Genomic DNA, 24,795 nt, shown 5'->3' with positions numbered 1-24,795 from the left:
GCTCAAACTAAGACTCTCATTATCGGACACAGGCCATGCGCATCGTCGCCTACCTCAAACTAAGACTCTCTTCTCGTCCCCCACTTTACAGATTTCAAAAATGCTCAAAGCATCCCTCTCACATCCGCTGCCAGGTGTCAAGCTCTGGCCTTTTCACACTGCCCACCGCCCCCGTTTTGACTTTCCCTCTCCCAAGCCAAAGGCATCTTTGCAAATTCCCTTTAATTCACCCAAAAAAAAGTCGTTTTGGGCACCTATTTGGGTGGATTTCGCATTCCAATTAATTAGCCACACAGATTCCCTTCGAATGTTAAATCTGAAAAGGAAAAAGCACTTAGTCGCCATCATCGTTTAGCGAATCCTCTGCGCATGTCGCTCTAGCTCCGCAGTCATGGCCTCGTCCTCTCTCTCTCTCTCTCTCTCTCTCTCTCTCTCTCTCTCTCTCTCTCTCTCTCTCTCTCTCCTGACCAAGTCGGCAAGCTCGTCTCTCTGTTTCTCTCTGTGTGCTCGAGCTACTACTTGCCGGCAGTGGAGATGCACCTGCCCACACAACGAAGCGGATGAGCTCTCTCTCTCTCTCTCTCTCTCTCTCTCTCTGTGTGTGTGTGCGCCTCGGTCCATCCAGGGGCTGCGACCTGTTTCTCTTGGTCCATCGTCCACGCCCCCCCCCCCCCCCCCCCTCTCTCTCTCTCTCTCGGGCCATCCATGGCCTGCTTCTGTGTGGCAAAACGGCCTCCCCAAGGAAGCGCAATTTTGGGACGGAATTTTCCTTTTTCCCTTGCCGTCAACTGGCATTTTTGAAATTGAAAGCAGAATGATATTAAGTTGCGACACTAGTCCTCGCCGGACTCTTACTCACAAACATACACGTGGATGGCTCCTCACTTTCCTATTAAAACTGAAACACTTAACTTTACTTGACAGAAAGGTATCTCCCTAGATTCTACCTAAACAATTGGTTTCAAAAATTGGCTGGGCCTATTTTGGATGCAATACACCATGTTTAGTTTGATAAGACCTCAAGTAGAGCTTGTTCAATCTCTTAAGAGTAGAGACCCAACATGCTCAATTCATTTTTTTTTTTTGCAGTTGTCAATTCAAAAGCTCTCTTCATAGATTGAAAATGAAAGTACGCTCCCCATATAAAAAGCCAAAAAATCTATTTTTTGTGCAACCAAAGAACCTACAAATTTGGTCATCCTAGAAATCACATTGGTGTTAGGGTAAAGGAGCCAATAAAAGGGCAGGTCCTAAAATCAAGACAAAGTTTGAATAAAATTTTCACTTGCTAAGTACTCGATGACATAAACGTTTTATACTTTTTCATATCAACTATCTTTTGGCATCATTTTGATTGATTTGGCAAGATTTGAATTTCTCTAAATTGGCACATACAATTTGAATGTGTCTAAACTGATTCCTCTACCCTATCTCCAATGTTTGGGTACATGCAATCACCTCTCCACATGGATGTAGAACAAATCTACAGATTGTTTATTCCCTCATTCTTCAATTGCTTTGTGGTTAGATTACATTCAAGAAAATTTCGTAGATACGTTGCTTCCGCATCTCTGAGACTTGCCCCATCCAAGTTTGAGAATTGCACGGGGCCTGAGATAATAATCAAGTATATGATACAATCGTTCTTTAGAGGTTGAGGGCTATCATGCCACCCTCTTATCACTTTTTGAGTACGAAACAAGCTCATACAGTGGTATATGAAGCACATCTATTTGGTAATTTCATACGAGTGCTACAACTACAAATAATTGAAAGGCATGGTACTATCCAAAGAATTTAAGAGACATAAGAGCTGAAGTTATGAGGAAGCTGTCTAGACTTATCATAAACCCATTGTCACAGATTCAATGCTCAAGCCCATGAGATACCTAGGTAGCATTTTGAGGCCTACTACTTGCTCGAAAATAAAAATGAAGCCATTTATAGCACCTCCTTACAAATATTTCATACTGCCCACAAAACCAAAATGCCAATAATAATATTATTTTATATTGCCTCTCCATAGACCCACATAAAGTGATTTACACAATGCCTTCACCAAGCAAGAGGCTTGTACTGATATGCAATTAGTTATTTTAAAAAACCTTCCCCTGCATGCTCCATACATTATAGTTGCATAGTATTACACTGCCCACACAAAAAAACTGGAAGTAACCATGCTAGTTACATTGCCACTTCATGTTCCATGGTTTAATCAAGTTGTTTTGCACCGAAGAAATTTGTCCAACCACGCAATCATTTTTGTTTGAGCCTCCTCTGCTGCAGCAACCTCTTCAGGATTATCAGGATCGTATCGAATCGTCCATCCGTGAACAACTCCAGGATAGATTCGAACAAAGCTTTTGATCTGCACAGAACAAGATGCAAGAAATCAATAAGATTATGGTAAGCCTCATCATTTTGGGGAGCCTTCTTGAAAAGAACATGTATAATACTTTTGGTTTTGCCTCCAGAACATCTCTAAACTCTTCTATAATAGCCGGGGGCGTAATTGTGTCAAACTCTGCTGCAAGTATCGCTATTGGAGTCTCCACCTCTGCATTCAAGCAAGGGGATGAGTCCTATCACTTCTCTCTGACCAACACATTTTCTTTGCAATTTTTAGAACGTAAGGTTACTCCTTAGAGTGGCATGTTAAAACAAAGATTCATATCCAATTGCTTTACCTTGAATATCTTCGATTGTGACCAATGAAGGATGGGCAATTACAATTGCTTTCAGTAAATTTCCTTTAGCAAGTTCTACAACAACTTTAGCTGCAAACCATCCGATGAATACTACATGTAACTAGGGGCATACACATAGCTTTTGTATGTTCATGTATGCCACACACACACACACACACACACACACACACACACGTGTTAAAACTACATACATAAACATGTAGAAAGAGGTAGGCAGGGCTTCTATAACATTGTTGAAGAGTTTTTGTATGAATGTATGCTACATATGTATACGCGCCTGTGCACGCACACGCACACACACACACACACACACACACACACACACACACACACACACACACACACACACACACACACACACACACACACACAAAATATTCAAACCTTGCTAGAGCTAAGGTTAAATAAAAAAGATTTTTTCTGGTGTGGGACCTCCCACCCTCCTATTGGAATCTTCCAATTCCTTCTGGTGGGACCTCCCACTCTAACTATTCTTGTTAAATTCATTTAATACCTTCCCTAGTGGGTGGGCCTGCTAGCTACGTTACCTGATGTTCTATATTCCTTTTTTAGCTTCCAACCATGGGGATGGTTTTGCTAGTTTTAAATATTTGCGTGCGCCCCTCTTATTGCACCACACGGTGCTGGCATCACTCTCTGCGTAGGTAGCGCACAACGTTGATGGTTGGGTATTTAAATCATGCGGGGCTTTCCTGTTTGAATCAGAGCTCGTACTTTGGATTTTCCCTCTACACCTCGTCAGGACTGCTATCGCCATACTCGGCTCCACTTCAGGTAGGCTTCTTGTGCCTACTTATAGTACATACCTATTGAAGTTGGTTTAAGTCTGTTGTCAAAGGGATTGTTCCTACTTAGTACTTTCTGTATGGATGTTTCCCTGATTGGGATGTACATGCTGGTGAGTTTTGTTTCTATTAGTCTGTTGCACAAACATGTATGTATGATTCTTGTTGTCTATGAAAACTATTTAATCATAACGGGGATTGACTGTTCTGAGCATGCATAATTGGGATGCAGTGTTACTTTGCATCTTCATCTGAGGTCGTCTCGTGCTGTAAATCAACACTTGATAATATTTGGGCAATGATTCATGTATGGCTATTACGGCAGCAATGTCTTGGTCACTATACAAGTAAATGTTGCCTACGCATGATTGGAGGTTTTGCTAGCCATACTCATCTGAGTCATGTTTTGATTGATGGTGTATCTCTTAGGTATTGTTTTTGACTTTTGCATTGGCTTGGATGGTGCATCATTGTCGTTTCTCTATATTCTAGTGATATCCTTGATCATGCATACTTTGGATGTTGTGTTGATCATGCATACTTAGGATGTTATGTTGGGTTGCAAAATTTTGAACTCTCTTGCTTCCACGTTCTATTATACACTAACTTGACGTGAGGGTTTATGCTTTTAACTCTCAGCTTTTCATTTTTTTGGTGAGACATCCTAATACTCTTGATTTTCCTTATGTTAAGCTTGCTTTAATTGGGAGTGTACTCTTTAGAGTGGTAAAATTTCAAAGGAATTAAAATTTTAAAATCTTAACATTTTCATGAGATTGAAAGAATTAAAATTCTAAAATCTTTGTAAATGGTATAAGTAACAATTTTTTGGAAATGACTTACCGTTAGATGTCATTCACCAAGCTTGGTGGGCTGGTGACATCGATAACAAGTGTGGGTGGATCACGACACCTGTCTTCTAACACTCATAAAGTATGTACTAATGTATTTTTTGGTGTTGATGGTGGCAGGTAATAGTTCTCCCACTTCTGGCTACTGGGGTCTTGTTGGTGATGTCTTGGGAGTCATCGGGATACTCGTCATTTGGATGAAACTCTCTACACTATTTACCTTTGGTTCTGTTCTGTTATGATTGTATAATGACTTGGATTATGGTCTATTCAATTTGGAATGTTATTCATCATCTATGTCTATGATGGTTCTGTTTCTCAGGCTCCTATAGTCTTCAACGGGTTCTTATTGTAAAACACACACACACACACACACACACACACATGGCTAATTGCAGCGAGTTGCTATTTCCCTGGTATAAATTTGTTGGGACTGTTGGCCTGGGGTACCTTTAGTGAATAACTCGCTTAAATTCACTAAGTACTGTATATAATGGTACTAGTACTGGTACTGACTGGTACTACTGGATTATACTAGTACTGGTACTGACACTCTACGCTACTGATACTGATACTGCTATACTTGTACTGGTAATGGCATTATACACTACTGATAGTGACACTGCTATACTGCTATACTAATACTGGTACTGATAGGTTGTACTGGTACTGTATATATTGGTACTAGTACACACACACACACACACACACACACACACACACACACACACACACACACACACATGGCTGGTTATTGCCCTGGTATAATTCGCTAGAAATGTTAGGCCTAGGATACCTTTGGTACTGACTGGTACTACTGGACTATACTACTACTGGTAATGACACTATACACTACAGATAATGATACTGCTATACTTGTACTAGTAGTACTGGTTGTACTGGTATTGTTACTTATTGGTACTACTAGACTATACTAGTACTGGTATTGGTACACACACACACGTGTACACACACACACACACACACACACACACACACACACACACACACACTCATATGCTGGTTTTTACGTGTTGCCATTTCCCTAGTATAATTAGATGGAGCTATTGGCTTGGGATACCTTTGGTGAAGAATTGGCGTAAATTCACTAGAAAATAATTTTTTTGGTGGTACCTTAATGGTACCTAACCCTTAGTTATTAAAGGGTTTATGGGCAGACTACCCGACTCTGTAAATGATGTCGTCTGCTACTTAATAGCGAGGTGGCTCCCTCCTGACGAGTCTGCAATATTCTGTTGGATTAAAGGCCCTAAATAACCCCTTATGTACACATTATGTACATTTTTATACTTTGTCCATGTTCACATTGAACTTGGACACATTTTTAAAGTCACTTTTAATAAAAGTGGAAAACCCAGAACTCAACACAAGTGAGTCTTCCCAAAACGTACGAGCCTCTCTCTTTGTGAAAATTTTGATCCCTAGCGCTACCCCCTTCCTACACTCATGCCTGGCTGCATATGACCCAATCTTGTACTCCTTCACCGTGCGCATCTCTTGGTAGTCTCTGCTTCGCGCTTTCAATTGGTATCAGAGCTCTAGGATTCAAAATAGGACATGCGCAGTTTGTTGGACAGCAAATTAAATTTGCTGTCCAACGACAATTTTCACTTCCATCGCAAAGCCCCTCACTTCTGGGATCAAGGAGGTCATCAAAACTGCCAAAACTGCCCAAAATAGGCTGTTTTTAGGTCAAAACAGGTGATTTAGAAGTTATTACACGTTAAAATAGCAATATGCAGGTGTACCAAATTTGTGGGATCACGTGTATTGATGTTTTGTGCAAGGATTTGAGTGAAAAGCTGAGTACAGGTGATTTAAATGGCATATTTAGTTGAAAATTCAGATTTGGACAGTTTCATGTAAAGAAATTGTGGTTTATTGTATAAAAGTCTTGTGGTTGCTCCTATTTGCTAAAATTTTCAGCCTATTTCATCTCTCTTGTATAGCCACTTGTGGTTGAGATAAGATGGCTTCTACCTCTTCCGCATGTGACACTAAAAGTTTGATGAAAATCAAATGGTTCGATGGTCAAGGGTTCGACCTCTGGCAAGAACGCATGCAAGGTATCCTCTTCTTAAAGGATTGTGAAGATGCATTAAAAGAGAATAAGCCGCAAGGTTTTTTTGACTTAGAGTGGGCCAGGTTGAATAAGAAGGCCATGGACTACATCAAAATGGCTATCAATGATGACATTTTGACACATCAAGCGTTTGGACTCTGCTTATGCAACATGGAAAAAGCTAAAGGCCAATTATGAGAACACCACGCTTGTGAACCAGGTGCATTTGATGCAAAAGTTGGTGAATATGCAGCTTGATGACTCAAAGCCAGCTACTGAGCATTTGAATGCTTTTACAGGTGTGTTGAGTCAGTTGCAAGACAGTGGGCTTCAACAATTTGATGATAAGCTGAAAGCTATTTCCTTGCTTATGACATTGCCAGATACTTGGTAAACATTGGTTGTCTCCTTGAGTAACAATCCCACCCTCACGTATGATGGTGTGAGAGTGTCTATTATCAATGAAGGTATTAGACGCAAGTCTAGTGGGGAAGGTGGCAGTTCTGCCTACAATGCAAGAGGTAGAAATCAAAAGTGTGATGCGGGCAACAGGACTCAAAATAGAAGTAAGAGCAAGACAAACGATAAGGATGTCACTTTCTATCAATGTGGTAGAAAGGGTCATAAGCAGAGCAGGATAGGAAGAAGGAAGTGCAAGAGAAGAAGAAGAAAGATGAGAAGAAGGGGGAAAAATCAGCAGGTGATTTCTCCAGGGATGCTGGAAATGCAAATGTATCCTCTAGTGTGGTCATTGAGGAGTTGTCAGACATTGAGGAAATTTTTCTTGCGGCTTCCCTTAGATTTGGTGATATCTTGTCATGAAATCTAATATCTAACTTTACCAAATGATTTTCTTATATTAAACTGATCATTTAATGTGGGAAAATAAACGGGAACAAGAGTTAGAATAGAGACATGTGCTTCTAGACCTATCTCAACATGGGACCAAAAGGAGAGATGGTTGCATCTCAATAGGGGTCCAAAAGGAGATGGTCTATCAAAGAGCAATGTGCAATAAGTGCTTCTAGACTTACCTCAGCAGGGGACCAAGAGGAGAGATGATTACATCTCAATAGGGGTCCAAAAGGAGGTGGTCTATCAAAGAGCAATGTGCATCTAATGGAGCTTAAACGACCTTAAGGTTAGCTTCATCAAAGACCTCCAATGGTTAGTGTACCTTAGGCAATGAGCTTGAGGTGGAAATGCGACCTAAGATTGAGGTGCTTGTCGTGCTTGATGACTAAGGTTCGTGCTTGATGACTAAGGTGCTTGAGGTGCTTGTCATGCTTGATGACTAAGGTACTTGAGGTGCTTGTCATACTTAATGAGGAAGGTGCTTGAGAAGCTTCCCATGCTTGGGGGGTAAGGTGCTTGAGTAAAAAAGAGACCCTACAAACTTAATGAGGAAGCTGCTTGAGAAATTTCCATGCTTGGGGGGTAAGGTGCTTGAGTCAAAAAGAGACCCTACAAACTTAATGAGGAAGGTTCCTGAGAAGCTTCCTATGCATGAAAGTCGCAAAGCTAGGGGAATCTTTGACTTAAACTTCCACTCACCCAAAGGGCACTCCTTTTCTAAAAGGGCACATGGGACACATGTCAGACTCTCCCTAAGCTTAACCACATGGTGTGCTTGAATGCTATTGGTTGGGCTAAAGAGGGGTCCAATGAGCTTCTAGTTCCATCCAACAAATATCTAGATATTTTCAAGCTCTCTCTCTCTAAGGGGTAAGGAGGAAACTTGTCCAAAGACTACCCATGTACTTGAATGCCATGCTGCATGTGATTGGCTAGGGGGAAGAGGGGTTCAATGAGCTTGAAACATGTGTAAAAGCTACAACTCGCTCGAAGCAAGCAAGAGGGGTGCTGGGGGATATACACCACACACACACTCATTTTGTGGATCATTCTCACTTGGTGAAAGTTGAGTAACTCCACCTCCTTCTTGAAGCTTGTGAGGAGTGAGAGCCTACACCAACACTCTTGGCTATGGAATGCAAATCCAACCAAGAGACATGCTTCAATGATTAAGCTTGCCATCTTCTCCATCTTCATTACTATGCTATTATGTATGCTAGCAAGAAGAGTGATGATAGGTGAGGAACTATTTCTTTCTTCTATGGAATGTTTCTTGTTCCTCTTCCCTACCCTCATTCCCCGCTAGGTCTCTCCACCTTGGAAGGTGTTTGAGGCCTTGGGACTGAGGCTTGGGATAGTTAATGCTTTTTACAAAGTTTATGTTATGTTTGTGATGCATGAAGCTTTCCATCTTCATTGCATCACCTAGGTCACAAGGAAAAAAACGATTGTATTGTACCAAGTCTCTCTTGATGGGAGAAGCTATAATACAAATGTCTATTGGAGGGGGGACCGGCTCCGTATGAATCCGGTCCTCAACTATTGTCATGTTCTCTAAACTCTCTCTTTGCAAAAGTATTATTCATGCCAAGTTAACTAAGTACCATGTTTATGCCAAGTTAACTAAGTACCATGTTTATGTTGCTACCATCAATTAAGTTCACCCGCTAGGCTCACAGAGCAATCTCACAAAATTGCTTCATCTAATTTTCTAATTCCGCTACTCTGAAAGTTCATAGGCCATTTCCATTACATTGATATTAGAGCATTTGGTTTCTCTTTTCTTGCTTAAGAAGAGAGGTCCTTAAGTAGCCTATTAATGGTTGATTTTGTTAATTATATTAGGGTAAGTGGGACTGGGATTTATTATCGATTTTGTTGAGCCCAGTACGTGGGATATGGTGCACACCTCGGGAGCTTTGGTTTTAATAATGGAATCTTTTTAGACTTGCCTACGGCTTTACCATTATTGAGACATAAGAAGTCTGAAAGGAGCTATCCCTCTGCAACTTTGCTATTTTAGACTCACTCCACTACTCTCTATAATTAACCAATTCAAGCCGTGGGTGTAGAAAGTGCCTATTTTCAAAGGCTAAGAGGAGTAGCAACTAAGGTTTTGAATTGCCAAAGCATACACTAAATAAACACATAAGTTTAATTAACATGGCTGACAATAACCAAGAGAGTAGAGTGAACATTGATAACTTTGATTTTGCACATGAAGGTGCTAATGATGATGTCCCCATGTTTGTTAATTATCTTGACACTAGGTTGCAACAAGCTATGGGCAACCCCGCTTTGGAAGCCGAAGTTACTCAACAACTTCATGCTTATGGGATTTTCTTTCCTCTCCAAGAGGAGAGAGAGTTTAGGAGGCCTCTTGATGAGACCCCCAAAAGAAGACTCTCTCCCATACGAGAGGAGGAATCCAAAGATCAAGAAAGCAATGAATCCCTAAATTCCACCAAAGATGTGGCTCCACAAAGAAGGTGGACTAAACGATCGCCAACTCCTCCCAAGAGGAAACGGTTAACCCATAGTCCTTCTCGTCGTCACTCCAAAAGGGAAGAGAGGAAACCAAGGAAGAAAAGGGCAAGAAAGAGGTCACCCTCTTCTCATTCTTCTTCACCTTCCTCCTCTATCGATGAAATCTATGGCTATTCGCCTAGAGAATATAAGAAGGGAGGACATCGCAAATCTTACCCTGCATGGAGAAGGTCACAAAAGCTCAAGAAGTTCAAAGAGGGAGGAAAGAGTATCTCTTTTCTCACCTATGATGGCACCTTTGGTGCTACCGACAAAGTATTGGCCTTCATCCAACAATATGATGCGGCCGTTGGAGACGAGGTCTTCACGGAGTCCTCCAAGCTACACCCTGTAGCTGTGCACTTCCAAAAATCGGCTCGTCAATGGTGGGCTAGCTTTCATGGCAATGGCAAAGCCCCAAAGACATGGAAAACTCTATGAGTTTCCATCATGAAGCAATTCCTTGCAAGAAATGCAAAGGAAAAACTGCTCACCAAATGGCGGAGTTTAAAGCTTCTCTCTCATGAGTCTATCCACAAATATGTGGACAAGTTTTGGGATTTACATCTCAAGGCTACTATCTTTCAAAAGATAAACTTTGCCGAGCAAAAGCAACAATTTTGTGCGGGATTACCCAAAGGGATGGCCGAGTATGTCAACTCTCAACAACCTGGTTCTATCACCAAAGTAATCCACCACACCATGGTTGCTTCGGACGTCAATTTCCAACAAGGGGCTAGACGGAATGTCAAGCCCATGGAAAATAAAGACAAAAGTGATGCCAAGGGGAAAAACAATGCCCAAAATTCTTACCAAGGCTATTCTAACAACAACAACAATCGGTCCAAGGAGAAGGGAGTTTACAAAGGTAAACATAAACTCTCTCCTAAAGAGCTAGAAGCTTTTTGTAAGGACCACAAATGTTTTAAGTGTGGGGAGCAAGGCCCTGGTTATCATCTTTGCCCCAAGAGAATTTCCCACAATAAGACTCCTAGAGCCTCTATGTTTGAAGCTCCAAAAGAGGATGCTCATTGCCAAGGATTTCTCCTTTCCTATGCTTGGGGAAAGATGCAAAATCATGATGCCTTTATTTTGTTTGACCCTAGTTCAACTCACAACTTCATATCCACGGAGTTGACCACTAAGCTAGGCATACAAGCCCACAAGATGGGAGATGCATTGAAAGCCAATGGAGCTATCAAGGAACAAGATGTCTCAGTTACTTTCTTAATTGGAAAATTAAGGCTTCATGTCCAAAGCTATGTGGACAAAAAGGATCTCTTCATCTCCCCTCCCAAACATGAGAATGTTATCATTGGGGCACCATGGTTTAACTGCATGTCTTCCAACATGAAGTTCCCTGAAAGGAGAATCTCCTTTATCTACAACAAAAAGGGCATGTACATACATGCTAATGACTCAGGGAACACCATATCCCTGGTAAAACGCTTACTTTTGGTAAGTCCATGAAAAGCTCTTCTTTTGGGTATATGATTTTGTTGGAGAATCCGCAAATGATTTCAATGGTTTTACACGTAGCAATAAAGGGAATCAAGAGGAATTAGAGTTGTCTAATTTCCTCCAAGATGTTTTTATTGATGACATCCCTAGTGAGCTACCTCTTAAATGAGGGATGATGACAATGCAATTGATCTCCTATCAGGAAGCTCGTCGCCTAACAAGCCTCCTTATCGAGTTTCACAAGCTCAACAAGAGGAGATCATGAGGCAAGTGTATGAATTGGTGGAAAAAGGGATGGTGAGGTCTAGCTCCTCTGCATTTTGTTCACCATCACTTCTAGTGCAAAAGAAAGACGACACATATCACATGTGTGTTGACTATGGATTACTAAATAAGATCACTATCTATCAAAAATAGATTTCCCGTGCCGTGGATAGAAGATGTATTTGATAAGTTTTTGGCCTGACAAATGCTCCAGACACATTCAAACTCATGATGGACAAAAATCTTCAGGCTATTCAAATTCTCTTGAGGAGTATAAGCGACACCTCCAAGCAATCTTTCAAGTTGTGAGAGAGAATAAGCTTTTCATTAATCAAAAGAAAAGTGAATTTTTTGTACAAGAAATTCAATATTTAGGTCACATTCTCTCTAAAGATGGCACCCGTACAAAGTTAGAGATAATAAAAGGATGGCCTAATCCAAGGAATCTACAGGAGGTATGAAGCTTCATAGGTATGTGTGCATACTATAGATGCTTCATTAAAAAATTCTCGCTAATAGCAAGCCCATTACATGACTTAACGAAAAAGAACGTTAAGTATTCATGGACTGCAAAAGTGCAAGAAGCTTTTGAAGAGCTTAAGGAGAATCTTATCTCTCAACGTGTGTTCACACTACTAGACCTCTCAAATCCACTTGAGGCCCAATGTGATGCTTGTGGTAATTGCCTTGGAGCTATTTTGCTTCAAGAAGGGCATACCATAGCATATGAGAGTCAAAGAATCAACTTTGATAAGTGAGTATTGGGAAAATACAAGAAAGAGCTACTAGCTATTCTATATGCCCTAAACACGTGGAAACACTATCTCTTGGGGACTCCATTCATCCTACAAATGGATCACAAAGCCTCAGGAACTTCATGACGCAAACCAAGCTCTCTGACAAACAAATGAGGTGGGAAAATTTCCTTTTTCAATTTAAATTCCATATTGCTCACATTGTTGGCAAGCACAATCAAGTGGTCGATGCACTTTCACAACGACCAAGGGTAAATGTGGTGTCTATAGCAACTCACAATGATCTATCTTTTATGATAGGTGAGTATGCTACCGAGCAAGACTTTAAGTATGTAATTACAACCTTTGCAATAGGGAAGAAAAAAGAACCATTCACCTTGAAGGACAGTTATCGTCCAAATGGCAATAGGCTATGTGTTAACCACCCATGCAATAAGAAATACATGTATGAATCCCATACTTCTCCTTGTGCGGGGCAAACAGGGATTCCATAGTCTACTCTTCAAGGAGTAGAAATGTATTTTTGTTGGTCTACCATGAAAAGTAAACATCCAAGAGTATGTTTCAAAATGTGTGGTATACCATAAGCTGAAATTTGATCGAAGGAAGCAACTTGGATTGTTTCAGTCGACAGGCTTAACAAGAAAACACACTCTATGCCTGTCAAAAAGGCTATTAAGGCACATCAAATAGCAACCCTCTATAGATCTCAAATTTTCAAGCGTCATGGCTTTCCAACATTCATAGTGTAGGACAAAGATCCTAGAATGACCATAGTAATTTCTAGAAGGGTCTCTTTGAGAATCTAGGAAGGAGATTAAATTTTTCTTTCGATCTATCATCCATAAAGTGAAATAACTAATCTAACGATTCTTGATCTACTAAAAGCCTATGTCATGGAAGCGGATCAATGTTCTCAATGAGAGAAGTACCTACATCTTATAGAGTATGTGTACAATGACATTGTACATACTTCTATGGGGAAAGCACCTTTCGAAGTTAAAGAAGGAAGATCCAAAAGTCCCTTACTACTTAAAGTACATGGGAAGATCTTTGCTACTACTGATGAATATAGTCGAGACTCACAAGAATATTTTTCAAAGATTAAAGAGGTTATATCTATCTCAAAGCAAAGGCAAAAAGGGCTGCTGCTAATAAGCACAGAAGAGCCTTAGCCTTTAAGGAAAATGATTGGGTCTTGGTAAAGTTTCTCAAGGCTCATCTAAGGCATACTATGGGCCACCAAGAGTATTATGCTAAACTAGCAAAAAGATACTATGTTCCTTTTAAATTCTTAAGCCAATCAATGAGATGGCTTATCAATTAAAGTTGCCCAACCATTGGCTCATGCACCATGTTTTCCATGAGAGCCTATGTAAGCCTTACAAAGGAGCTCCATCAAAAGAAGCAATAGTTGCAGACCCTCCAAAAATCAAAGATCAAGAAGAAGTACTTCAATCTGAGTCCATCCTATGACATGAAGACAAGGTATTAAGAAACGGTAAGATTATGTGACGATATCTTATTAAGTGGAAGAATTATTCTTTTAAAGATGCTAGATGGATGCAAAGAACCTAGCTTAACGATATTATGAACCTTGACATGCTTACAATGATGCCTTAAAGTAAGCATATGAAAATGCATTTTAAATGAACAATGTTTTTGTCTTATAAAACTAGTTCTCTTTTATTGTGCACAAATTTAAATAGTATGCATGCCTAGGATCATGTTTGTTGTGACCACGTCTAACAAACACCAAGTAGAACTTGTCACTCTACTTTGGAAGTATGATATGGACTAAAGAGCAGATATGCTTGTGGAAACTACGTCCCCCAAGCACCAAATGGACTAGTTATCCATCTTGGAATGATGTCGTAGGGTAAAAAGGGAGCCTCTACCCGCTAAGAAACATGGACTAATGACTAGGCTTTATCTTCTTTACCTCATAGTCGAGGACGACTATGATTTCAAGAGAGAGGTAATTCCATAAAATATAATATTTAACTTTACCAAATGATTTTCTTATATTAAACTGATCATTTTATGTGGGAGAATAAACGGGAACAAGAGTTAGAATAGAGACATGTGGTTCTAGACCTATCTCAATATGGGACCAAAAGGAGAGATGGTTGCATCTAAATAGGCGTCCAAAAGGAGATGGTCTATCAAAGAGAAATGTGCAATAAGTGCTTCTAGACTTACCTTAGCAGGTGACCAAGAGGAGAGATGGTTACATCTCAATAGGAGTCCAAAAGGAGGTAGTCTATCAAAGAGCAATGTGCATCTAATGGAGCTTAAAAGACCTTAGGGTTAGCTTCATTAAAGACCTCCAATGGTTAGTGGTTAAAAGTCCTTTGACCCTAGGCAAGCTAGGGCTAAGCTTAAGGTGGGAACCCGACCTAAGCTTGAGGTGCTTGTCGTGCTTGATGCCTAAGGTGCATGCTTGATGACTAAGGTGCTTGAGGTGCTTGTCATGCTTGATGACTAAGGTACTTGAGGTGCTTGTCATACTTAATGAGGAAGGTGCTTGAGAAGCTTCCCATGCTTGGGGGGTAAGGTGCTTGAGTAAGAAAGAGACCCTACAAACTTAATGAGGAAGGTTCTTGAGAAGCTTTCCATGCTTGGGGGGTAAGGTGCTTGAGTCAAAAAGAGGCCCTAAAAACTTAATGAGGAAGGTTCTTGAGAAGCTTCCTATGCATGAAAGTCCCAAAGTTAGGGGAATCTTTGACTTAACCTCCACTCACCCAAAGGGCACCCCTTTTCTAAAAGGGCACATGGGACACATGTTAGACTCTCCCTAAGCTTAACCACATGGTGTGCTTGAATGCTATTGGTTGGGCTAAAGAGGGGCCCAATGAGATTTTAGTTCCATCCAACACATATCTAGATATTTTCAAGCTCTCTCTCTCTTTCTCTCTCTCTAAGGGGTAAGGAGGACACTTGTCCAAAGACTACCCATGTACTTGAATGCCATGCTGCATGTGATTGGCTAGGGGGAAGAGGGGTTCAATGAGCTTGAAACATGTGTAAAAGCTACAACTCGCTCGAAGCAAGCAAGAGGGGTGCTGGGGGATATACACCACACACACACTCATTTTGTGGACCATTCTCACTTGGTGAAAGTTGAGTAACTCCACCTCCTTCTCGAAGCTTGTGAGGAGTGAGAGCCTACACCAACACTCTTGGCTATGGAATGCAAATCAACCAAGAGACATGCTTCAATGATTAAGCTTGCCATCTTCTCCATCTTCATTACTATGCTATTATGTATGCTAGCAAGAAGAGTGATGATAGGTGAGGAACTATTTCTTTCTTCTATGGAATGTTTCTTGTTCCTCTTCCCTACCCTCATTCCCCGCTAGGTATCTCCACCTTGGAAGGTGTTTGAGGCCTTGGGACTGAGGCTTGGGATAGTTAATGCTTTTTACAAAGTTTATGTTATGTTTGTGATGCATGAAGCTTTCCATCTTCATTGCATCACCTAGGTCGCAAGGAACACAAAGATTGTATTGTACCAAGTCTCTCTTGATGGGAGAAACTATAATACAAATTTCTATTGGAGGGGGGACCGGCTCCGTATGAATCCGGTCCTCAACTATTGTCATGTTCTCTAAACTCTCTCTTTGCAAAAGTATTATTCATGCCAAGGTAACTAAGTACCATGTTTATGCCAAGTCAACTACCATGTTTATGTTGCTACCATCAATTAAGTTCACCGGCTATGCTCACAAAGAAATCTCACAAAATTACTTCATCTAATTTTTTAATTCCACTACTCTCAAAGTTTATAGGCCATTTCCATTACATAGCTAATGCAGAAGACATGCTTATCTCGGGAAAAAATGCCATTGATACATTGCTTAGTGCTAATGATGACCTATTCGAGTCTTGCATAGTAGATTCTGGTGCGTCTTTCCATGTGACTCCATCTTTGGAGTGTTTTGCTACATATGCTGTAGGCAATTATGGCAAGGTGTACCTTGGTGATAATTTTTCTTGCAATATTGAGGAAATGGGTACCATGCGTTTGGATCTTAACAATGGTCAAGAGCTTGTATTGAATGATGTCAGGTTTGTACCAGGCATTAAGAAAAGTTTTCTATTTGTTGGCGAGTTAGATGCACATGGTTTTACTACCATCTTTGGTGGGGGTTCATGGAAGTTTCTTAAGGGCTCTATGATTGTTGCAAAAGGGTCTAAAAGAGGTACTTTGTACTATCTTTGATGTAAAGCTTTGCCTAGAAAGTTTCTTGCTGTTGCTGAAGTTGCTTCACATACAGAATTGTGGCATAAGAGACTTGTTCATACGAGCCAAAGGGGTATTGATGTGCTTTCCTCTCTGAAGAGGGTTGATGTAAAAGGCAAAAACTTGATTTTTGTAACGATTGTCTTTATGGATAGCGAAAGAAATCTTCTTATTACTCTGGTGTCTCTCGCAAAGCTAATCCTCTTGATCTTATTCACTCCAATGTATGCACTATGCCTATTAAATCTTTTGGTGGTGCATTGTATTTTGTTACATTCATTGATGACTGTACTAGGAAAGGCTGGGTGCATTTGTTGAAAAATAAGACTAATACTTTTAATGCTTTTAAGAAGTTTCATGCTTTTTTCACTACTCAAAAGATTTCTAAGATTAAATGTCTCAGGTCGGACAATGGAGGAGAATATGTATTTGCTGAATTTCATCGTTTTTGTGATGATAATGGGATTAAAAGGGAGTTGACACCCCCTATAATCCATCTTTGAATGGTGGCTGAGAGGTACAAGCGTATGTTATGTGAGAGAGTGTGTTGCATTTTGTCCATTGCTAATCTTTCCCAAGAGTTTTGGGGAGAGGCATTAAAAACTACAGTTCATATTTGCAATCGCTCTCCAAATACAACGCTGAAAAACGACATTCCAAAGGAGGTTTGGTCTGGCAAACCTGCCTCTTATGATCATTTGAGAGTATTTGGCTCTGCGAAGCTTTTGTTTATGTAGGCAATGACTTGAGAACAAAGCTTGATATGAACTCCATCAAAGGAGTCTTCCTGGGTCATGGGGAAGAAGGTGAAATGGGCTATAGAGTGTGGTTACCACAATTTAGAGAGGTAATTTGTAGCTGAGATGTAGTTTTCAATGAGGCAAAATTGCTTAAGAATGCTACAAAATCTGATGCTAACAAGAAAACAATAAGATTTCAGCCTTTCGTACCATCCATTGATGTTGAAAAAGAGCCTCATGATGCATTACCGCAAGCTGAAATTGATAATCAGCCGGTTAACCTTGAGACAGAAGAGGTAGGACATGATATTGATGCACCTAATGAGGATGGACAACCACCTGAATTGATTGAAAATGATTTTTAGCAGCATGATAGAGCTAAAAATGAGTTGCCTCATGATGTAGATCCGTTGCCTAAGAATGTAGATCATTGGGTACGTAAGTCAACTCGTTTAAGAAGGCAACCGTAGAGATTTAATCCCTCTTTGCATCATGTAATGTTCACAGATGAGGATGAACCTCCTACTTACAAAGAGGCTAAGTCATGTGAATCAAGCAGTAAGTGGGAGCTTGCCACGCAAGAGGAAATGAAATCCTTGTATGCAAATGATACTTGGGATCTTGTGTCACTGCCTAAAGGGAGAAAGGCTCTTCCTAACAAATGGGTGTACAAGATTAAGATTGTTGATGAAACACCAAAGTACAAGGCAAGATTGGTTGCAAAAGGATATGCACAGAAAGAAGAAATTGATTTTCAAGAAATATTTTCCCGTGTTGTAAAGCTTACAACGTTACATGTCCTTTTTGCTCTCGTTGTGGTGCTTGATTTGGAATTGAATCAAATGGATGTAAAGACAACGTTTTTGCATGGTGACATTGAGGAGGACATATACATGAAACAACCTGAGGGTTTTGTAGTTCCTACACACGAGGAACTAGTATGAAAACTGAAAAGGGATCTGTATGGTTTGAGACAATCATCACATCAATGGTATAAGAAGTTTGACACTTTTATGTTGTCTCAAGGCTTTAAACGCAGCCATACAGATCATTGTTTGTATATGAAAAGGGATGAAGATGGTAGTCCCATCATACTTGTTCTCTATGTTGATGACATGCTGCTTGCTGGGAAACATAAGACTAGTCTCGATGCTCTGAAGCGTAAGCTAAATTCAACATTTGCTATGAAGGATTTGGGTGATGCAGAGCATATTTTGGGCATGTGTATTAAAAGAGATAGAAAGCTGAAATTGTTGTTTTTATGTCAAGAAAAGTACATTGCAAAAGTACTTGACGAGTTTAATATGCCTGATGCTAAGCCTCTTGCAGTACCTTTACCTCCATACACCAAGCTTAGCAAAGCAGATTGCCCCAAGGATGAGGTGGCATTGAAAGCAATGAAGGGAATCCCTTATGCATCAGCTTGTGGTTCTCTTATGTATGCTATGGCTGCCACTCGTCCCAACATTGCCTATGTAGTGGGAGTTGTTAGTCGATACATGTCGACTCCTGGCAAAGCGGGAAGCTGTTAAATGCATTTTGAGATATTTGAAAGGTACACAATCAAAGTGTATTTGTTATGGTAAAAGTGACTTAAAGTTGTAGGGATATTGTGATGCCGACATGGCAGGTGACATGGATACTAGGAAATCTACCAGTGGTTATGTATTTGCTATTGTTGGTGGTGCAGTCTCTTGGTGTTCTAGGTTGCAAAAAATTGTGGCATTGAGTACTACTGAGGCTGAAAACATTTCAGCCACAAAAGCTTCAAAGGAAGCCATTTGGTTCGGCAGACTTGCAAAAGAGCTTGGCATGCCTGCTCATATTCCCGTGTTGGGATGTGATAGCCAAAGTGTTGTCTATTTAGCAAAAAATGCCATGTTTCATGCGCGTACCAAACACATAGATGTGTGGTACCACTTCATACGTCAGGTATTGGAGGATGGTCTAGTCACTTTGACTAAGATCCATACACAGGCTAACCCTGCAGATGGTCTCACCAAGAGTCTTGCTAAGGCTCAACAACACAAGCATTGCATACAACTGGTGGGAGTTGGTTAACTTAAAGGCATAATTTATGCCTTTAAGTGGGAGGTTGTTGGGTTGAAGGCCCTAAATAACCCCTTATGTACATTTTTATACTTTGTCCAGGTCCACATTGAACCTGGACACATTTTTAAAGTCATATATAATAAAAGTGGAATATCCACAACTCAACACAAGTGAGTTTTCCCAAAATGTACGAGCCTCTCTCTCTCTCTCTCTCTCTCTCTCTCTCTCTCTCTCTCTCTCTCTCTCTCTCTCTCTGCAAATTTTGATCCCTAGTGCTACCCCCTTCCTGCACTCACGCCTGGCTACATACAGCCCAATCTTGCACACGTGCATCTCCCGGTAGCTTTTGCTTCACGCTTTCATACTGCGTCCTTAGTGCTCTCTCTCTCTCTCTCTCTCCTCCCCCTCTCTCTCCCTCCCTCTCTCTCTCTATACAAGCGGTGCTGCTGCACCATCCTCCCTATTGAAATCGGGCCCGCCATATGGCTGTGAAGGACAGTGGCTATCTACTCCAAACCCTATAAAAATGTGTGATTTACATGCTCACTTAGCATTGGCTCTGTGTGTGTTCTTGGGAGTTGTTGTCTCTACATTAGAACTGTGAAGGTTTTACTTGCAAGGGTAATGTTAAGTGTCAGATCTAAGGCAAAGGGCAAGGATAAGCAAGCTATTGTGGAGCTGGCTGCTCCGACTCAATCTCAGGTGACGTTTTGGCATTGAAATGGACTGCTTCCGAACTAATTGATGGGTTGTGATTGACATGTTGGTATGGGAAAACTCTCATGCATATGACGGTAGAGGTACTTTGATGGCAACTTCTGCTGAGATGTTTTTGTATTTACAACACTGGTTTTAACTCACCTTCTTAGTTAGGAATTGATTTTTCCTATCAAATGCATGTTTATGAACACCCTTTCGGTGTCTATGACTTTGGTTTAAAATTCATTGTTGCGTTTAGGGATATTTGTCAATGCGTTTCTACGGTTGGTTATAAGCATGTAAAGAAGCATTGATAAGTTGTATCTTCTTAAATGTGACCTTGAAAGGCAGTGTATTGATAGAGGTTTTGCCTAAATATCTGGTGTATGACCCTATATAGTGGGGTTGACACACTTGTGGGGCGTTAGACAACGGCGTGTATGGTCTGGTCTTATCTCATGAGAGCTTGCAAAGCTAAAGGGGCTCCAAATGGTTTTTTCCCCTTGTATATGAAAACATCTTTGAATATATGAGTAGCTTCACATTTTTTATTATTTATCTTTGAAAACATTTTAGCTGGGTGACATCTATAACATGAGGGATACCCATGCATCACCTCCATACGGTGCCAATGCTAACTGATTGTTGTGTTGGTTCCATGGGTGCAGGTGAGGGTTACCTTCTCAACTATGGTTTTCAAAGTTCCTTGGCTGGAAGATGTGGACTATTATATCTTGTGGCTCTTGATTTCAACACTGGTGTATAAATAATGTTATGTACTATGAATGGGAATTATACCTCTTTTTTATTGACACAGTTTTTAGTGTCTTTTGTGATCTAAAAGGATTCTTTGGTGTATATGTTATATTGTTATTGAAACACGCACATGTGTGTGTGTGTGCGCGCACACACACACACACACACACACACACACACACACACACATCAAAACTTACATACACAAACATGCAAAAAGAGGAAGGCAGGGCTTCTATAAAATTGTTGAAGAAGGTAAGAAGAAAGTACCTCCCCAACAAAACCCAATAGCTCCGACAGAGGAAAAACCTTTCTTGTATAGTAATTCAATAACTTGTTTGGCTCCTGGAACCGAGTCCAACTAAAAGGATAGAAGTGCTTAAGATTCATAAGCATCGATCCACAATCCTAATAAGCATGTCATGACTAGAGAAGACAAGAGCAATATGTAATGATAGCAGTGCTTAGCATTCATAAGAAAAGACCCTCACCTCTAATTATATCTCTTGGGCAAGCATGTCATAACATAAAGAGCAATACATAATTATGCTTATAGTCGCACCTGTTGATGATTTTGGAGCCAGGCATCCAAAGAAGTTGTAGCAGGATCATAAGGATCATTATTGAAAAAGTCCGGCACAACAACAAAATAACCAGCAGAGGCAACTTTATCTGCAAACTTTCTAAAGAGCACAAAATACTGATAAAACGACTACAAACTGGAAATGGTTTAGACAAAATGTATTACAGCAGGAAGCTGAGGCATACCTCAGAAGCAGAGCCTCAAAACCTACAACAATCATAAGAAAACAATCATAGATTAAAAATATAGAACCCAAAAATTCAGTGCACTCATAATCTGCAACTACAACTTTGTATCTTTAGGTCCCTCAGTGTTTGTGTTGAAATGTTGTATATGATGTTTTACAAGAGCAAACGCTAGTTGATTCCAAAGATTTAATAGACATGGAACTTTTTCAAGTATAAATGAGAGCCAAATTAGTGATGGCTTGTATGGTCAAAGAGCCCTTCTTCTTGGTATGTTCCTGTTTTTAGAACAGAGGACGGTTGGATTCCTCCCCTATCTCTTACAATATGGCTCTGTGCATCTCTTGGTTTATGACATAGAAACTTGATGAGCTGGATGCAGATGATTTTGAGGTATGACATCTAGTCTTTTTAAGCTTATTAGTTACTATAGGATGTTTGATGGCCCCTTACAACAGACAAACAAATGCTTTTGGTAGTTAGCACTAGATTTCATGGTTTCATTATATTGTCAGAGGTAGAAAAAACTTTGGCAGATTTGTGTAGGCTTCACAAAGCCAGTGCCTTCTACACCATTTTTTTGATTGATTGTATCTTATCCCTCTGCACAGGTGTTTTATTTCCATGATTTCATTGTAGTTTTTTTCATATTTCTTGTATATTTGAGAGATAATCGAATTTTATTTAATGCAAAAGGTACAAGCCCCCCTTTTTTGAAAGAAGACAGAGAAAAATGAAATGTTCATTAACGTCTGCAAAAGGCCTAAAAGACCTAAGAGACCAAAAGAGGTTACACAATCATGAATCATATGTTCCATATCCCGGAATGAAACAAACTAAACAAAATAGCAAACAACCTACACAACGATGACATCACATGAAGCCTCTCATAGACCTATGCCTCATGGCCTCGATCTTCTCCTCTGTGAAGAACTTGATAGGAGCCACTCTACGCCTCTCAATGATGGCATGGATCCGACGATCAAATTCCTCATAAAGTCCTTCCTCTTATAATTAAACAACATCAACAAGGAAAGGGGAAAAAGAAAATCAAGGGTTTATTGTTCAATACTACAACTCTGAAGTATGAAGAGCAGAGTTTCTATACCTAAGGTGTATAAGGTTATAACATCTTCACGAAACACAAAATCAACACACACAAGAAAAAGGATAACAAACAGAGACTAAATCACTAATTATCATATCTGTATATAGAAAGACTTTGTGATGTATTTAAGCTTCACTTCAATATTCGAGTTTCCAAGCTTTATGTAGAACGTTTCTAGATTACATAAACCTTGCGTAGCACTATAATGCCCACTTTTCTTCAGTCTAAGACTCTCCCTCTCTATATTATATGGGCTTACCTACAGATCTCTCTCTCTCGACTCGATTAGGGCAGCATACCAAAGACATCGCTAGCAATGACGGCGGCTGCTTTTGGGACATGGTAGGGGGAAGTGATGTAGGATACAAAGGGGCCAAAGGTTTTCTCCTTCGTAACGCAGCAGGGCTTCTGTTGCGGTGGTGGGCTGGGGCTACTAGTAGAGCTGCAGCATCGAGGAGAACACACCGCCAAGACACAAAGTACTAGAATGAGCACCGGCAACTTCATCTCTCTCTCTCTCTCTCTCTCTCTCTCTCGAGCTTGGGTGGTGATTCTTATTGGCCGTGCAGACTCTCTCTCTCTCGGGTGGTGATTCTTATTGGCCGTGCAGAGTCTCTCTCTCTCTCTCTCTCTCTCTCTCTCTCTCTCTCTGGAGCTTGGGTGGTGATTCTTATTGGCCGTGCAGACTCTTTCTCTCGGGTGGTGATTCTTATTGGCCGTGCAGAGTCTCTCTCTCTCTCTCTCTCTCTCTCTCTCTCTCTCTCTGCGCATTTGATATTGTTGATCTTCCATAGCGCAGAGTACTGAGGACACGCGCAACTCTGCGACATGTTCCAAAGCGATTTGAACATTCAAAATCTTAGTATAGAGCCATCGCTTTCAGAGAAACAATCTACTACCTCATTTTATTTATTAGTAGAGAGCCTTCCTCACAAAGGGGGAAAATATTAGGATCATGGGGTAGGCTATCAACATCAAAATACTTCGACCTAAAGGACCTTGTTAGTTCAAACCAGCATGCGACCCACGCATCCAAGAAGTTAGGCCAATTTAGGTAAACCCCCCCCCCCCCCCCAATTGACACCTCCTTAGGGAGGCACCTCCCTAGGGAGGTGGGATCAATGCCTCACATTAGGTGTCACGAGGCGGGTCCAATCCGGGTCGTTCGATCGTCATTTGAACTAGGTGTGAACTAAGAGTAAATTTTGGAGGTATGTGCACCACACCGAATTTGGTGCGAACTCGACGTGAACAAAGTGTGAGCTTGTTGTGAACTTGAGAGGGTCTGCACACCACACCAAATTTTGGAGGTATGTGCACCACACCGAATTTGGTGCGAACTCGACGTGAACAAAGTGTGAGCTTGTTGTGAACTTGAGAGGGTCTGCACACCACACCAAATTTGGTGCGAACTCGGTGTGAAGTAGGTTCATCCCTGGAGGCAATCCGTCATCGCACATCTCCTTCTGCTCTAACCATGCTTGTGCAGACATCCTTGGTGGCTCTCTTCCCAAAAAGCCGTCGCGTAACACATGATTCTCTGGAAGATACGCTTGATGACCTTCGTAGATTTTCTTCTTCAGTGAGGGTGCCCTACGTGCATTCAGTCTAGGTCCACATGTGACACATGCTCTGTATCCGCTTGTTTGAAGCCCTGAATGTATACACATGATAATAGATCAACTATGGGAAAAAACAAGATTTACAGTGTCTGAGTGAGGAGTGTCAATAGATCACCTGAGCATTCTGTTAGCCCGGGATAGTCATGCATGGTCCACATTAGAATGCCTCTGATCAAAGCATTCCGTCGTCCTGTGTGTCGGCTCATATCCACCACCTCTATGCCAATCCACAATTGTTGTAGCTCTTCCAATAGTGGACGAAGATACACATCCATATTCCCCACTTTATATCGCCCTGGCACAATCAAGCTTAGCCATAGGTGCCCCTTCTTCGTAGTCAACCACGGGGGAATGTTGTAGTTGACGATGACAACGGGCCATACACTGTAAGATGTTGATCTTTGACCAAATGGATTTACGCCATCCATAGCCAGGCCTAAGCGCAAATTTCGAGCTTCCCTGGCAAAATCCGACCATATTCCATCTATATGTTTC

General features: G+C 40.8%; 1 protein-coding gene across 3 annotated transcripts; it reads right to left on the bottom strand.

The window, feature by feature from the left end:
* Positions 1-1,988: 1,988 nt before the first annotated feature.
* Positions 1,989-23,557, bottom strand: LOC147444730 (endo-1,3;1,4-beta-D-glucanase-like). Of its 3 annotated transcripts, none has more exons than XM_086527274.1 (7): positions 22,938-23,557; positions 21,571-21,592; positions 21,365-21,485; positions 21,073-21,163; positions 2,688-2,777; positions 2,457-2,557; positions 1,989-2,368 (listed from the first exon to the last, which is right to left on the bottom strand). In XM_086527274.1, the coding sequence occupies exons 1-7, from the start codon at positions 23,017-23,019 to the stop codon at positions 2,216-2,218; spliced, it is 660 nt and encodes a 219-aa protein (XP_086383400.1). In that variant the 5' UTR covers positions 23,020-23,557; the 3' UTR covers positions 1,989-2,215. The 3 variants fall into 3 exon arrangements, with proteins under 3 accessions (XP_086383400.1, XP_086383398.1, XP_086383399.1); XM_086527272.1 differs by having other exon boundaries at positions 22,978-23,552; XM_086527273.1 differs by lacking the exon at positions 2,688-2,777 and having other exon boundaries at positions 22,978-23,553.
* Between the last annotated feature and the right edge of the window lie 1,238 nt (positions 23,558-24,795).

This window comes from Adiantum capillus-veneris, chromosome 13 (genome assembly GCF_014529385.1).
Source record: "Adiantum capillus-veneris isolate H3 chromosome 13, ASM1452938v2, whole genome shotgun sequence".
Taxonomy (NCBI): Eukaryota; Viridiplantae; Streptophyta; class Polypodiopsida; order Polypodiales; family Pteridaceae; genus Adiantum; species Adiantum capillus-veneris.
Note: the sequence above shows the minus strand (reverse complement) of the source record. Positions and strands in the feature narration are given on the sequence as shown.

What these genes read in the sequence shown, in the direction of transcription:
- LOC147444730 (XM_086527272.1), bottom strand. Translation starts at nt 23,470, where the DNA reads ATGGAAGATCAACAATATCAAATGCGCAGAGAGAGAGAGAGAGAGAGA. An exon ending in TATTGGGTTTTGTTGGGGAG is followed by an intron (nt 2,778 to 21,072) that starts GTACTTTCTTCT and finishes GATGGTTTGCAG; the next exon opens with CTAAAGTTGTTGTAGAACTT. An exon ending in CACAATCGAAGATATTCAAG is followed by an intron (nt 2,558 to 2,687) that starts GTAAAGCAATTG and finishes GCTTGAATGCAG; the next exon opens with AGGTGGAGACTCCAATAGCG.